The 16,905-nt window shown below is 38.9% G+C and overlaps 1 protein-coding gene across 1 annotated transcript; it reads right to left on the bottom strand.

Annotated features, from left to right (window-relative positions):
* Positions 1-264: 264 nt before the first annotated feature.
* slc24a6a (solute carrier family 24 member 6a) lies at positions 265-15,984 on the bottom strand. Its single transcript, XM_053506483.1, has 17 exons — positions 15,469-15,984; positions 13,222-13,320; positions 10,525-10,601; positions 10,352-10,426; positions 10,166-10,250; positions 9,961-10,064; positions 9,801-9,875; positions 9,682-9,707; positions 9,529-9,582; positions 9,270-9,412; positions 9,040-9,125; positions 7,771-8,047; positions 3,579-3,745; positions 2,269-2,383; positions 2,059-2,171; positions 1,882-1,947; positions 265-1,757 (listed from the first exon to the last, which is right to left on the bottom strand). Exons 1-17 carry the CDS (start codon positions 15,605-15,607, stop codon positions 1,647-1,649), a joined length of 1,812 nt encoding a protein of 603 aa, XP_053362458.1. The 5' UTR covers positions 15,608-15,984; the 3' UTR covers positions 265-1,646.
* Between the last annotated feature and the right edge of the window lie 921 nt (positions 15,985-16,905).

Below are 16,905 nucleotides of genomic sequence, written 5' to 3'. Positions count from 1 at the left end.
TTAAACAGGTTCTGAATCCATTTTAGTTCTTAAAACCTTAACTTTAAATTGATGAGACAGTCAATATTTTAAGTTTAGGGATAATTTTAATAATCTCATCCATATAAAAGCTAGTTGTAAGAATAAGTTAATATGCTTAGATTACAAATCACTTTAAAAGTGTTCAGACTAAAAATATCCACAAAAATGCCTGACTGTTGTAATCTAAATAATAATAATAATAATAATAATAATAATAATAATAATAATAATAATTTATAAACAGATAAATCATCAAATGATGTATTTACTTTTTAGATTTATTTAGGCTTTTATTTCAAATCTCTGCAAAGATCTTTTCTATCTACTGATTTTATGAATTTAAATAAAAAATAAAACATAAGGTGAATTCCAACATACAGAACAGTATTTAAGTATAAAACGTGCAGTAAAATGTGTCTAAATTTGCATGAAATAAAATAAACTGTAGAAATTTTTAATATTTTGTTTTAGTTAATGAGTCAAACATCTATATACTGAAGCATTGTGGGTTTTTTTTATACTTTAAAGAAATACCTTTCCAAAAGAAAAAAAGAAAAAACAATTGGATCATACATACACAATCATTTGACTTTTTTCGAAACAAAATGTAGTTTAGAATTGTTTTGTTGCTTTGCTCATAATTACTACATAATTTTAGAAATTTTTAAGTAGAAAATGTACAATTACAAGAGGTGACTTGTGTTTTGTAAACATTATATCCTGTGGCGTCATTCAGAAACTTTTACGTTAAACCTGTTTCATAATCATAACTTTTTATTACAGCTTTTAAATTCCTGCTCAAACTGTCACAAAAGAAAGAAAACATTTTCGATATCTTTTAAGTATTAAAACACACATTGCAGGACTCAATCTAATGTAATGGCCAGTTCCAAAAAATTTACAGAAATGTAGTTATGAAACAATGTTGTGTTTAGCAGTGTACCTACAGTATACCAACAGTGTGCAGTCTTACTGGGGTTTATATTGGGGCCAAAGAAAGTTTTATTTCCCTTATCAAGCTTAAAGTGTCTGCTTAAGAGGTGCTCTGTAAATTCATATTTTACAGATTTCATCTGCTGGTCATATTATTTCAGAGCAGTTGATTTCAGAGTCATCTTCCTCTCTTGGTTATATAAAAAAAAACCTGCTTTTATGACTTTCTTTTCACTTTTAATTTTTGTTTCTTTGGTGCTGTATGTTGTTTATCAAAATACTTTGTACGAGTAATGTAGGCCCTTTGAATAAACCTTTAAATATAGCAAAGTCACACAGTTATAGATTTAGGTTTACTGGCACCCAGTGTCTAAATGAGGAATTAATTTTTTTTTACTAGTATTGACATTTTTGCAATAGTCGCCAAATATAATTTTATATTTAAAATTTCAAGCGGACCTCTTTACAATGACATTGCGGGGTGTAAATTGCATGCAAGAATTAGCTTTCCAGGTGTATCAATACTTCTTATCAGCAGTTTTAATAATACAGTGTGGAATAACACCTTATTATTCCCCAATCCCTGATTGACCCACACAGGACCTGCTCCTTATGCCTCTGATGCAATAATTACAGTAATGTAATGATTCTTCATGAAAAAAACATTAGCGAATTACTCCAAATAAAGTGACCTACAGCTTCTCAAAGCAGATCGAGCAGAAAAGGAAGATGGCATACAAGACCATAAGACCCAGGCCTAACCTCCGGTCGAGTCTCCAGCGATTCAGATGTATACAGAGAACCTGCAGCACAACAAAATAACACACATTAATAGCTGTCAACTTTGGTTCTTTGCTGATAATGAAATTATTTTAATCAAATCAGATTCAAATCAAGGTTCTATAGGGCCTTGGTGTCAGTACTTACAGTGAGAATCACGGAAGCAAACAGTAAAATAACTGAATACACGAGTCCCCTGCTGTTAATAAAGATCTGAGAAGCAAATGCAAAAGAGAGAAGTATTTATTTGCAATAAATATTTTAAAAAAAGTCACATGAGAGCACATAGATATACTGTAATTCATGACACTGGCAGGAACTAACCGTTGATCCGTAATCCACCATGAGTGTACGTAGAGCCCACGGGAAGCCAAGACCCAACAGAATGTCAAAAATATTACTACCTATTGAGTTGGACACAGCCATGTCCCCCATACCTGGAAATCCACAAAATTTAAACAACATGGGATTTAATTAACTAAAATTAAATGACCTAGAACACCATTTTTCTCTGCTCAAGTATATCTACTGTACCTTGCCTGGCAACTATAAGACTAGCCATGCAGTCTGGGACGCTTGTGCCGGCTGCTAAAAACGTGATGCCCATGATCACATCTGGGATGTCCAGTGTGAAACTGATGATGGTGACCTAGAACACAGAATATGGAAGACCGTATTTTTAAAAATGAGGGCAGAACAAAATTTAACTTTACTTGTTACAGTGCTATAAGTTAAGTATAGACATGAACAAAAGTTCTGAGAATGACACAAATATTGTTTTTGCATAAAGCCTGTTGCTTCAGTGTTTTTAGACCTTTCTGTTACATGTTACCATCATATACTGAAGTATGAATACAAGCATTTCACATGCCGACTGAAAGCAGCCCATGCTTGCAAAATCAATACTTGGAGTTTGTTAGAATTTGTGGATTTTATTTTGTCCACACGGTTCTCAATGGAATTAAGGTCTGGAGTTTCCTGGCCATGGACCCAAAACTTCAATGTTTTGTTCCCCAATGCATTAAGTTAACACTTTTGGCTGATGGCAAGGTGCTCCATCATGCAACCTCAGACTTGGATGGTTTCAGGATGCTTTACAGTTGACATGACATACAGTAGGACTGATGGTAGCGCTCATCTTTTCTTCTCTGGATAAGCTTTTTTTTTATTGGATGGCGCAAACAGTCGGAAACAGGATTCATGTGTGGGGTTGCTTCTTAGCCAAGGGAGTGAGCTCACCCACAATTTTGGCTAAGAACACCGCCATGAATAAAGAATGTTACAAAAACATACTCAGAGAGCAACTTCTCCCGATCATCCAAGAACGGCTTTATGACAAACAATGACTTTTCCAGCATGATGGAGCACCTCACCATAAGGCAATGGTGATAAGTGGCTCAAGGAGCAAAACATTAAAATTTGGGTCTATGGCCGGAAGAATCTCCAGACCATAATCCCATTGAGAACTTGTGTTCAGTCCTCAAGGGGTATGTGGACAAACAAAAAGCCACAAATTCTGACAAACTCCAAGCACTGTTTATGCAAGAACGAGCTGCCATCTGTTAGGATGTGATCCAGAAGTTGATTAATAGCAATGCCAGGGTAAATTGCAGAGGTCTTGAAACATAAGGGTCAACAGTGCAAATATTTACTTTCTGCCTAAACTTAATGTACAATAAAAGCCTTTAACGCTTGCAAATCTTTGTAATCATACGTCAAAGATTTGTAATCACACTATAGTATCCGACAAAAAGATCTAAATGCATTAAAGCAGCAGACTTCATGAAAATTAATATTTGTGTCATTCTTAAAACATTTGGCCACAGCTATACCATAATACGTACCATCCACACCATGAGGTAGGAGAAAACAGCAATCCAGAGTGTGGAGACCACAAAAGTGACCATGAACCAGCGCTCCCACTGTGGCAGCAAACAGTTGGGCACAGTGTGATAAAGCAGACAGCTTAAAGGCCACGAGAGCAACCATTTCACACGTTCATAACACCCTCCTGTGTAAAAATACATAGGAACAGAGATGATGCTCAAAATATAGATACTTTTCAAGCTCTTTACTGCAGAGGACATGTATTTATGTTTAAACCCCATCATAAGCACTATCTGGCCTAGGTACAGTAATGTGAAGGCCGGTAGGATCACGCACAGAAAGATGATGTTTATTGTTTACCAATAAAAGCTAAATATGAAGATGGATTTGTTTGCCATTCGGACAGTAACAATACTTGACAAACAAAATAAATAACACTTTTAATTCCCAAGTCACTGATTTTAGACAATTTTATATTATTGTGTATATTTAATTATATATATATATATATTGTGTATATGTTCAAACAACGTATATTTACCTCATTACTGAACTTATGTACCATTTTCACATATCTCTACTTTTTGTGAGTAGTTTTTATCAGTGGATACTTTTACTTTTAATCCACTACATCCTACAAGTACCTGTACTTACTGTACAACTCCAATACATTTCTTCTACACCGGCGTTTGTTTGTCTCTGTCTAACATCAACTTGCAGCCCAAATTGTAGTTTGTGTGTTAACCTGTGGGGGCAGTGTCGGGAACTGGATATAAAAGCCCGCCGCTACTGGGTTCACTCGCCGAGGCTACGTTTACACTGTCAGGTAAATGTGACCCAATTCCGATTTTTTTGCTCATATGTGACACATATCGGATATGTTCTATGTCCGTGTAAACAGGAAAAAAACGCATGCATTCCGATATTTCGAGATTGGTTTCAGGCCTCCTTCATATGTGGAAATAAATCAGATATAAATCAGAAATGTGCTAATGTGATTGTCGTGTAAACAGACAGATCGGATTTCCTGAGGCATTGCGTTCTGTACGTCATTAAAACTGCGACTTCTTCGCGGTTTAATGACGTAATGTTATTCTCCGGTGGAAGCGCGTGTGGAATTATAACATCGCAGGTGACATGAAAAAGGAAAAGTGTTTTTTTCTTCTCCTCCTTTTTAAAACCATGGTGACGTTTCGCGAACTTTGCATATATCGCAGAGCGTCAAGCATACTTTACCTTCGTCTATCTTGGCTAGTGTGTAGCGCAAGAACCTCCCTTTAAGTATGCGCGATGTTTCAGATGGCATGGCAAGTGTAAACACGTGTATCATATATGAGTCATAGTTGAAAGAACGTGTAAACAGACGGTCAAAAAAATCAGATATAGGCAACAAATCAGAATTGGGCATCGAGACCTGCCGTGTTAACGTAGCCTGACTGCACAACGTCGGATTAAAGAAAGTTTTTTTGTGGTTTATGAAGAAATGCGAAAATTTCCGCGTAAGTTTTTCAACAATTATTTTTTTTTATTTTGCCCTTTTCCGCATTTCCCTATGTATAGCATGTAGGATCATGGGATATATCCGGTGCTCCGAAGCGTAAAATGAACGCGAAGAAAACGCACTAGGAGCGGTTTCCTTGCGTTCGTTGAAATTTTTCTCCCCAATCTAGTCGTGGCCAATTCCTCCCCGTCACTAGGAGGCTCCCACATTAAGGCTACTACCACCACTCAGTCGGAGTAACACACTTCGGAGGAAAGCGCTAGCCGCTCCTTCCGTGTGCGCGAGCTCACAGACGCCTCTGATTGGCTGTAGAGCCGTGGTTAATGTGGGAGCGCAAGTACCTCTCATCCCTCCCCCCTGAGAGAGCTTGGCCAATCAGCTCTCTCTGTGCCTCCGGCTGTGAGAGGAAAACAGCATCATCCGGGGTTCGAACCAGCGATCTCCGGATGATAGGGCGAGCGCTTTACCACTGCGCCACTCGGAGGCCACGCACTCGTTGAAATTTAAACGGCAAAAAAAAGCTGCATGCAACGTTTTTTTAATGCCGTATAAACGCGCAGCCGGACAAACGCACGTCATCAAAGCCCGTGTGAACATTCTCATTGACTCTTATGTGTGGAACACTTTCCGCTTGAGCCGCGCTCACTGGAACACAAGAAAAACGCTCGATTTTACCGCCTGTGTGAACAAGGCCTTAATATTGGCTCCTGCAGGTTACAAAACATCTGGTACATTACCAACATCTGGTACTGCCAATTTACATGATCTATTTACTTCTTCATAGCTAAAATGCATGGAAAAGAAACCCTGGGCTTGTGTAAATGTTTGGCTGTATTTAAACTGAATTAGTTGTGGGCAATTTTTGTCTTGTCAAGGACCTGAAGAAGTTGATTCTGAGTAGGTTTTAGTGCTCGAATCCTTTGTTTGTTGCTACTCCTGTAATAGTTAACCATCAGAATGAGTGAGTGTGTCATGGGTAATGATGCTTCTAATACTTTACTGATTATTATTTTGTACACAAGAGCTGCAGATGCAGAGTAACATTATGTTGCATAATGTTATAATAGAGACACAAAACCGTAAATACTTCGACGGTAGACATGATCTATTCCCAAATCAGAAAGGGATATCTCAGACAGAACCTTCCCCCAACTGCAGTCTTGCCTTAATGCCATAAGCAACTTTAAAAGCTAAGCAAGACTTTGCCTTGTCTTTTGAGGCTGGAGAACCAGAGTGAAGGGAGACTACATTAGCTGATTTATTAGCTGATTTAGCAGCAGAGCCTATTGGGATGAAAAGATAAGATGAGGATTTTTTCATTAGCTCTGTCTGTCAGGGAGTGATGGTAGTTTATCTAAACAGTGAGAAGATTGGATTGCACAAAAGGAGTGGTACTGCGGATGCTGCAGACTGGTGTTAACACTATCCACATCCAGGATATAATTCATTCTGTCGTACATCTGCCCATGTGACTGGGTGGGATATTATACAATGTTTATTAATGAGCTCTTATGCAGGGGTAAGAGCTTGTTGAAGAGCAGACATATTGTCTCCAGTGACAGATGCAGAAGCCTTTTAAGCTTGAAATCCCTGCCTCACTGCCTCAGTGACACACTGCAACAGGCAATGTAATATATCGACAAGTTTGGTACGGGCAAAGGTCATTGTTGGAGGCTAATAAACACAACCTGTACCAGCTGCTACTGGCACCTGAACTGTTTTTTTGTCTATTATTTCCGAAATTGCTGATCTTCTAGGATTTTCACAACCATGTAATCAGAATGGTCTAAAAAGGAGAAGATATCCAGTAAGCAGCAGTTCTCTGGGTAAAAATGCGTTGTTGAGGCCAGAGTGAACAGATCGGAGTGAAAGGCAACACTAACTCTAATAACATCTAGCTACAATTAAGGAATCTCTAAACACGTACCACACCAAACCTTTAAACAGGGCTCGAAAAGCAAAACGCCACACTGGGTGCCACTTCTGCCAACTAATAATAATTTTAAATTGAAGCTACGGTTCGCATGAGCTCATCAACATTGGACAAGAGAAGATTGGAAAATTTACCCCTTATACAATCTAAATATTAAAATGACTTTATGGACTCATGGATTATACTTGTATTAAATCAACACCTAAATTGTATTTACATAAAGAAAACAATGTATAAAGAAAACTATTTTTCTTATAATTTTCTATTTCTTTCTATTAAGTTAACAAAGGTCTCAGAAGCATGTTTGTTAAAGCACCAGTTGAAACACCTCTCAGATAATGCATTTTTTATACCTCAAACACCCTTCTTTATGGCTCTAAATGTGACATTTTATCCTCAACATTTTAAATGAGCTATTGCTGAGCCACGCCCTACCAGAGAATTGCAGACCTGAGCGACAAGCCAGGGAAGGATAGCTTTTTATATGAGCTTTTTGTATCTGAGATATATAATGGCACTCGCAGCATTTGGAATGAAATAGATCTCTAATAACTAAGTAAAATACAAAGCACATTCCTTTGACTTCTTCTTGCTGCTCAGTCTAAGAATGGCTTGTTCCATTTATGCAATTTAACATGAGTACCAATAATCAGGTCACAAAGAAAAAAAATCCCAAATGAGGCCATGTCTCAAAATATCAGACAACCCATCTACATAAATGGTACCAGTCCAGAGGATTCTGTATTTTTATCTTACATATTTAAAATTCACTGGCCTGGCACAATCAGAGGATTGAAGGGTTGTTCTTCCTCTGCCTCTTCATCCTCCTCTGTATCTTTGGGCTGTGTGTCCCCCATTTCTTCTTCTCTCTCCGTTGTTCCCCCCTTGCCCCTCACCCTTGTCTCTTCTAGCGGTTCGGTTTCGCAGTCCATGTTGTCACCATTTTCAAGTCCCCAAGGTGCTCCCTCCATCCCCGGGCTCTCCTGACCAGAAATTTCTCCTGACCCACTGCCACCTTCTCCTGAGCCCCGGCCAATAATCAACCTTTGCCTCTGTTGGATAAAAGTGAGAGGAAGAATGTCAGAGGGACCCACCCCAAATTCTTTCAATTAGAAGATTGTATGTAATTTACCAAGTAGTGAACACAATGTGAGAGTTAAAACCACTAAACATAATGTAAGCATTGCTTCATGTGCTTCCCTTCTTACCCAAATGTGCCCATCACCCTGGAATGGGGTCATCACATGACCATTGTCCACAACTGCTCCATAGCTTTCATTATTAATCATAGCTGTGATCTTTCTACAGTTGATTTTTTTATGATGGAACCAAATGTTTAAATGATATCTCAATATCAACATTCAAGATTTTTAAAATTTTTCCAGTGAAGTTTACAGTTCAGCACTATTCTTCCAGATTTAAACACAAAATATTTTGGGGGGTCAAAATCTGGCACCATAAGCAAGGGCTACGGAACGAGAAAGGGTATCTACATTAAAATACTGGACTAGCTGTAAGGGAAAATCATCAATGCAACTATTTTGTTGCCTTCACTGCATTCGATACATTATGAAAAAGAGGCCAAAAGTATTGAGATAAAATTGAAAATCTGTGTTTAAATGACATCATCAAATTTTCAATAATTTTCAATAATGAAAAACAATATAATAAGAATAATATATTATTTTAATGCAGCGAAATTTCTATACAACAATCCATGTTAGGTATGCAGTGTTTTAGTCTTTAAAACCTGCTGGATCTGGCTGGGCATAGAGTCAAAAAGTCTATGTCTGCAGTACCCTGGTGTCACTTGCATAATCTATGGGTTTATACATACTGTATGTTACATCTTGGTTAAACACAGCTAACTAACCCTTGGTTGAAAACTAATGAAAAACTAACAAGTTTGAATTAAGGCTAGTAAATAATTCAAAGTTCTGCGTCGGATAGTCAGCTAACATGAAGTGTGCAAGGGTGGACATTTCCTTAGCCCTGCTTAGGCACGTGTAAGGGTGAATGGAGGGACCATGAGATGGAGGCTTGCCTCGGATACGAAGAACTGGTGAGGATGCAGACTCATCAGCTCATCCACCATCACCACGGCTGAGTCCTGTTCACTCACACACCGACCTGAGCAGTACAAAGGATTTTTAGTGCTTCTTATCTTTAAACATCTCCGAGTGGAACAATGCACTGCTTCCCGTGCAAGGGTTTTTTATTTTAGTGTGTTGTTTTAATTAATAGAAGAGTTTAAAAAGCAACACCTACACACACCTTTCGTCATCAGGATCATGGAAGTGTCACAGTGTGTGCTAGCTTCTTCCGCTGCTACATCTTGCCGTATGCTGCTCACCAAGCATGGCTGGCCAGGTATACCACACCTAAGTTCCACCCAGCCCCAGATCTGACTATTAAACCTGAAACATTCCCAGCACAAACACACACACACACACGTGCAGATAATCAGCCATCATTACATTATCATTAAAACTTGGTGTAAAGTATTTGATTTCAATGACTGATCATTACATACTTCATGATAAGGATGTAAATTCCATACATCAATATAAGGACTATAGCCTCCCACCTGTACCAAGCAAAAAATATCACAACATCTGAGATTTTCTTTAAACATTTCTATACTTTTTCTTAAAAGCAATATAAAAAATACTGATAAAAATATTACCAGTGAACTTTCTCATCATAAATGATCTGCAAGTCAAGAACATGTCTGTCTGTAACAAATACAATACAATATATACAATAGCTTTACATTCTATAGTATGTACTTCTGAGAAGTCCCACCAGAATTAAAGCCAGGACTGAGATGATGTAGTAAACAGAGTCCCGGAAGAGAGGCCACCAAGTGAGTGTGATTGTCTGTGTGCAAAAAGAAAACGAGATGTCTTTACGGCTCTATTTATCCATTTTGTGGGAGAAAACACTGGAAAAATACATTTCCTACCTGTCCACCAAATATGCCACACACTCCAATGATAACCAGGATATTAAAGACCGCAGAACCCACAATGGTGCCAACTCCCACATCTCCCTTAGTGATGAACACACCTGAGACAAGGTTTAAATACAGTTATCCAAATATGGTTTTTACAACGAAAAAAAAAAAAAAAAAATCACCACGCTGATTAAGCAAGTGCAATAACACTGACCAATCAATGAGGTAAAGAGCTCTGGAGCAGAACTTCCTGCTGCCATGAAGGTGGCTCCGGCAACATCCTCGCTCAGATGAAGTTTCTGCAATTCAAAAGCTGCTAAAGATGTAATGTACACAGAGGAATGAGTGTTCTTACATGGATAATGGTGGACAGCAGAGACGATAGCAAACCAGCTCTGACCTCGCAGATCTTTTCCAGAGATGGCACAAAGTACACGTCGCAGACAATGGCAAGAGCGTAGAACATGTAAACAGCCTGCAGATGGACCCCAAAGACAAAAGGAGAATATTGACGACTGAACTAGCATTCGTAGTGACTGTCAAGTTACAGTAGACAAAATGGAAAATACTCACGCAGAGGACATGCAGCAGTAGCGCCCCATGCCTTCTCTGCTCCTTAGTGAAGACATCTTTAGGAAATTCATTGATCGCTGGGGAGACGTGTGTGTGAGTGTGTGTGTGGAAAGAAAATCACAGTGCATTAGTAAAGGGTTAGAGATGGAACAGGCTGCTTAAATTATTGACATAAAAGCAACTGAAAACCTTCGAAGCCTTTTTTCCCTTCATGTCATGACTGCTTTAGTGTTTGTACTCAGGACACAAAACAATATTTTTAATTTTTTGAACTGAAGAAATGATGAAATAGCATCAAAATTGTAGCATGGCTGTTTTCTAAGGATCTGCTTTAGGAGCCTACTAATGCTAAAGCATCTGCAGGCAAAATATGTCCTAGAATAAAGTCTTTATGATCCTTTTCAATTCCTTCTCCTCCATTAGACAGCAGTGTGCAACTGACTGATTAAATGTCAATCAACTGTAGGATTATACACAAATTGGTGGCACTAATTGAGTTAAAGAATTCTCAAATCATCTAAAATCAGAAAAAAGATACATTATTAATACAGTACATCACCTGAAAAAAAAAACTGGCAACAACTTATAGGGATGCTCTCAGCGGATCTTTAAACAGCACAAAGACCTTTCAGAAGGCCAGGTTAACCAAATGATGACATCACCCATAAAATATAAAGCCATCTGACTAACATTGTGTAGGTGCCACCAAACCACCTCTGACCCATTGAAGCATGGAGTCCACAAGACCATCCAAGGAGTGCTATAGTATCTGACACCAAGCTATCAGTAGTTTTTTCTTTCTTGTTTAACCAGTACATCCCATAGATGAGTTTGAGACCCAGAGAATTTAAATGCCAAGTCAACACCTCAAACTGGTTATTGTGTTCCTCAAACTATTCTTGAACAATGTCTGCAGTGTGACAGGGTATATTATACTCCTCAAAGAGTCCACTGGCATCAGGGAATACCGTTTCCATTAAGGAGAGCACTCAGCAATAATAGGTAGGTGGAAAGTGTCAAAGTAACAACCACATAAATTCAAGGGCCCAAAGTTTTTCAGCAGAAGATTGTCCAGAGCAACACCTTCCACCAGCTTGCCTTCTTCCCACAGTACACACACCTGGGTGCCATGGCTCCCCACAAGTAAGTAATGGCCGCACACCTGGTAGTTCATGAGATGTAAGGGAAAACATGGTTTTTTTACATTGCTCCTGGCCCATTTCTGATTTTCACATGCTCATTGTAAATGCTTTTGGCAATATACAGGGGTCACAGTGGGCTGCAGTCTGCAGTTACGCAGCCCCTATGTATGAAGCAGTGATGTACTATGTGTTCAGGTACTTTTCTGTTATAGCCAGGCTTCATTTTTTTTTATTTTTTTATTTGTGCTGTAGTAGCTCTTCTGTAGGATCGGACCAGTCGGGGGTAGCCAAGCTCCCCACATGTATCAGAGAGGCTTGTAATGTACCCCACCTGTCAGACAGGTGCCACTGTAATGAGATAATTAATGTTATTTATTTCACTTATCAATAGTTTCAAAGTTATGGGTATAAGAATCCACAAGGATGACCAACAAAATTATTGTAAACAGTATAATGCAGTACAAAGTTTCAGTTCTAAAAATTATGTATATGTAATAATAAGTTATGGTAGGTCACATTTGCCCCAGGAAATCTCTTGAAAAAGCCATAAGCAATTGATGTTTGATGCTCAACCTCATTATTAAATAATTAAAAACCATAAGATAATAAGTTTTAACTGAGACATATTAAGCAGATTGAAACAGTTTTTTACCTCCATACAAAAACGTGAACTGAAACTTTGACTTGGAGGAGTATAAACATCCTGTGGGCAGAAACAGTATTTGTGTTGCTTTAATGTTTTTCCTTTCTGGCCTTTTCAGGGATCCACCACAGTCAGAACCAACCGAAGGTCAATATTGTTTTCTCATTTGCAAAAGAAAGGCGGTTAGCAAGTCTAACTAGAAAATTCCTCCTGGTTTGTTACTTTAGGAAAAAAAATCTCTCGATATGGTTGATGTTAGAGTTTAACTGTAATGGATACAGTGATTTTACAGGGTACAACAAAGCTCACTCACTGCGGGAAGCATGAATGATCAAGGACAGCTGGCTTTAGAGGGCCAAGTAAGTGAGACAGAGACACATTGCAGTAGGTGAGCGATTAGAGGACTGATCAGGAAAAAAAAGCACTGTGTGACGTGTTTCTATTAAGCAGCATGCTTTGACTGCTTTAAACAGACCTTCCTCTGTTCCGAAATTACTGATTCTGCTGCTTAGCAACACCAAGCCTCAAAGGGGGCTTGGCTCGGAAAGGGGGCAGCTGTCTGTAAATGATGGTCGAGGAAAAGATGGAATAGCAAGGAGGAAGTAAAGAAGTAGTATTAAAGTGAGACAGAAAGATAGAGAGAGGGGGAGAAAAGGAGAGAAAGAGAAACTCTTTGTGCACTAACACTTACCCGAACACTCACAGTTAATTGTTTTTCTGTCTCAGTTTGTTTATGTGTGTGTGTGTGTGTGTGTGTGCTGTGGACAGAACTTGTATAACTGCTCCTCTAACAATTCTATGCTCATGTTTCCTCATAAAGTTAGGAGAATGAATAATTGTATGTTATGTTTTTGTGTGGTGGTGTATTTGTGGGATAAATAGAAAAGGTAAATCAAACTGACTAGAACTCACCAGCTCGGGGTTTGCTGGATGTTTCATTCGACTCTCCACTCTGCTGAGTCAGTTGTCGTTTAGGCCAAACTGGATCAAAATCTGTAACACCCGGGGGATCTGTAAAACCAGAACAATTAGATTAAATTGTACAAGTATAGATTTTTCTACACTACTATACTGGGAACACAGAACTCAGTCAAGATACCTCCTCTTAATCATGAATAATCAATGACATGATAATCCTTTTTGTGTCTTCTTTTAACTTAAATAAAAATATTAATTTAAATATTTAATTAATATAATTTAAATAATTATAAATAATAAAAAAATTACATAATTAACAAAAATGTTGGCTTTTGTAAAGGGATAGCATTTTTATAATAATAATTAGTAGTAGTAGTATTAGTAGTAGTAGTACTAGTGTTATTATATGTGTTATATATATATATATATATATATATATACAGAGCGTCCGGGAAGTATTCACATGCATTTTTTTTTAGATTTTAGCAAATTTATTAAAAATAAAAATAAAAAATAAATAAAAAAGAACATGTACTGTACATAAGTATTTACAGCATTTACAAAATTGAGCTCAGGCGCATCCTGTTTCCCCTGATCATCTTCAGGATGTTTCTGCAGCTTAAATGGAGTCCACCTGTGGTAAATTCAGTTGATTGAACATGATTTGGAAAGGCACACAACCAGCACAAACCAAGCATGAAGTCAAAGGAATTGTATGTAGACCTCTGAGACAAAAAAGTGTCTCGAAGCACAAATCTGAGGAAGTTTACAGAAAAATTTCTGCTGCTTTGAAGGACCCAATGAGCGCAGTGGCCTCCATCATCCGTAAGTGGAAGAAGTTCAAAACCACCAGGACTCTTCCTAGAGCTGGCCAGCCATCTAAACTGAGCAATCGGTGAAGAAGGGCCTCAGTCAGGGAGGTGACCAAGAACCCAATGGTCACTCTGTCAGAGCTCCAGAGGTCCTCTTTAGAGAGAGGAGAACCTTTCAGAAGGACAACCATCTCTGCAGCAATCCACCAGTCAGGCCTATATGGTAGACTGGCCAGAGAGTCTAATCAGACCTGAGAATTTTGTTTCTCATGGTCTGAGATTCCTTCAGGTGCCTTTTGGCAAACTTCAAGCGAGCTGCCCTGTGCCTTTTACTAAGGAGTGGCTTCCACTCTACCATAAAGGCCTGATACTGTATAAACTTATTTTTTTTTAATCAATTTGCAAAAATCTCAAGTAAACTTTTTTATGTTGTCATTATGGGGTGTTGTGTGTAGAATTCTGAGGAAGAAATGAATTTAATCCATTTTAGAAAAAGGCTGTGACATAACAAAATGTGGAAAAAGTGATGCACTGTGAATACTTTCAGGATGCACTGTATATAGTACCAGTAAGAGGTTTGGACACTATTTTGAATTTATTTCCACATTCAGAAACAATAGAATTTTTTTTTCAAAACTATTAGGTAATTAAGCAACAACAATAACGACGTCAGTTGTTATTTTAAGTCACGAAGGTCAGCTGGTTTGGAATAGTTCTTACAAGAATAGCATTTGCAAAACCTATCAAACATGAAATGATGAAACTGGCTCTCAAGAAGACCATCTCAAAAAAGCAAAAGCAAAACTTTTCTCTGCCGCAGAAACTTTTCATTGAGAGTTACCAGCCTCGAAAATCACCAGTTAACATCAGCACTGATTAGAGCCATTATAAAAGGTTTACAGAGCAGCAAAAAAAGCAGCAGACATCTGAATATCCTCATAAAATAAAAATCAGGAAAGACCATGGAATTAGATAGTTAGGTGTGTCCAAACTTTAGACAGGTAGTGTATAGCAGTCTGTTTTGTATTCTTTGTTAATGCTTTGCTGATGGAGCAGCTGCAGCCACACAGAAGGCACGGCGTGAGGTGTACAGCAGCTGGCACTACTTACTGTACACACTGCATACTTCTACACAAGCTGCTTTCCAGCAACACATCTCCTTGTTTTAATGCTTTAAAAAAAATTTTTTTAAAGGAGAAGAACCTGAGGTTCCAAAAACACTATGTGTTCACCTGAGCATGTATTGTACAGACAGCTGGCAGAGCAAGAGAACCTGTTTAGTGCTGTGGTGTAAAACATCTCTGACTCCACCTTGTTGAATCATACAGTGTGAATGATGCACTAAAACAGATGGAATGAATGGATGTTTAATGGAATGAATGAACAGCTGTTTCAGACGCCCAGTTTAAGAGGTGTGAGAGTCACGCACCTGTTACGCGGAGAAGCCAGCTGAGGGCGATGAGTCCGGCGCAGACACACAGTCGCCTCAGGAAGCTGCTCGTCCTCAGTGCCTTCATCACGCCTCTGCTCAGCGCCCGAGTCACAAAAACATGGCGATTCGAGACCATTCGAGGGGGGGCCCTTTGTTTTATTTTTCGCCTACATGCACGGACTCGGGATTGTCGTTAAGCTTGGTTAGACACGGTGGTCTGGGTCACACACACACACACACACACGCGGCTCGCCACAGCATCCTCACTCTCAGCCTGGCGACGGGAAGCCAAGCGGCAGCAGCTCGGTTCCTCTCAACACCAACCAGCACACAGGATACATGCGGGGAAAGATAGCGAGGCAAACATGACCGCTGAGAAGCTTCCGGCTCAGGATATATGCAGTGTTTATCTCATGCTCCAGCATCCAAGACCCCCTCCGTGTTGCCCACACACACACACACACACACACACACCGTGGCTCAGGGTGTTTCCCAGACACAGCGCTAGTAGTGCGCCCTCATGGAGGAGCTCTGAGGAAACACACACCAGCAGCCGCAAGATACTGCCAATGTACTGTAAACTGACAGTTCCACTGCATCAGGAACAGTGTTGGGTGTATTCCTTACTGTATTTTGTGCACACTGACAATAAATAATAATCTTCACTAAGGATAACCTGTTAACTATCGAAAGAGAACTAGGAGAATGTTCTTCAACTCTACTTAAAAAAATAAATAAACAAATTCTAATAATTTAGTTAATAATAATGATAATAATAATAATAGGTGGTTTAGCTGTTAGCACTGTCGCCTTGCACTTCCACTGTCCAGGTTCAATTCCCGCCTCAGGTCTGTATGCATGGAGTCTGCATGTTCTCCCCATGCTTGGTGGGTTTCCTCCGGGTACTCCTGTCATGCAGATCAGTCTAATTAATTTGGCGTGGAATGTGTGTATGTGTGTATGCCCTGCGATAAGTGTACCCCGCCTTATGCCCCAAGTCTCCTGGGAAAGGCTCCAACCCCCCACCATTCCCCTCCGCCCCCCGTGACCCTGTACACAGGATAAAGCAGTATAGACTGAGTCTGTATACAGTGTACCTTGCTTAATGCCTTCATGGCTGAGAATTTCCTGAATAGAACATTTTCAGTGCACCTTAATGGAGGAACACAAAAACAAAAAAAACAGAAAGAGCCTTTTAAAAGGACTGACTAGGACCAGCAGGCCATTCCTAAAAAAATCTATAAATAAAAACTAATAGGATTATTGATGTATCAGGTTCTAGAGATTGTCATAAAAAATTAACTGCAAAATAATTAATGGTGTTTTAAAGACTCCAGACTCAAAAGGACCTTTTTTTTAATAGTTATTACAATATGGATTATAGTGTGGGAGACTGATGTTCAGAAATAAACACCAGAAATTAGAACAAATTAA

This window comes from Clarias gariepinus, chromosome 10 (assembly GCF_024256425.1).
Source record: "Clarias gariepinus isolate MV-2021 ecotype Netherlands chromosome 10, CGAR_prim_01v2, whole genome shotgun sequence".
NCBI classification, from domain to species: Eukaryota; Metazoa; Chordata; class Actinopteri; order Siluriformes; family Clariidae; genus Clarias; species Clarias gariepinus.
The sequence above is the reverse complement of the archived record's forward strand: the minus strand, read 5'-3'. Positions and strand labels throughout refer to the sequence as shown.

Coding starts and splice junctions, on each gene's coding strand:
- slc24a6a (XM_053506483.1), bottom strand. CDS start 15,607: ATGGTCTCGAATCGCCATGTTTTTGTGACTCGGGCGCTGAGCAGAGGC. Junction 13,321..15,468: donor CTGGCTTCTCCGCGTAACAG/GTGCGTGACTCT, acceptor CTGGTTTTACAG/ATCCCCCGGGTGTTACAGAT. Junction 9,413..9,528: donor ATTTACATCCTTATCATGAA/GTATGTAATGAT, acceptor GGAATGTTTCAG/GTTTAATAGTCAGATCTGGG.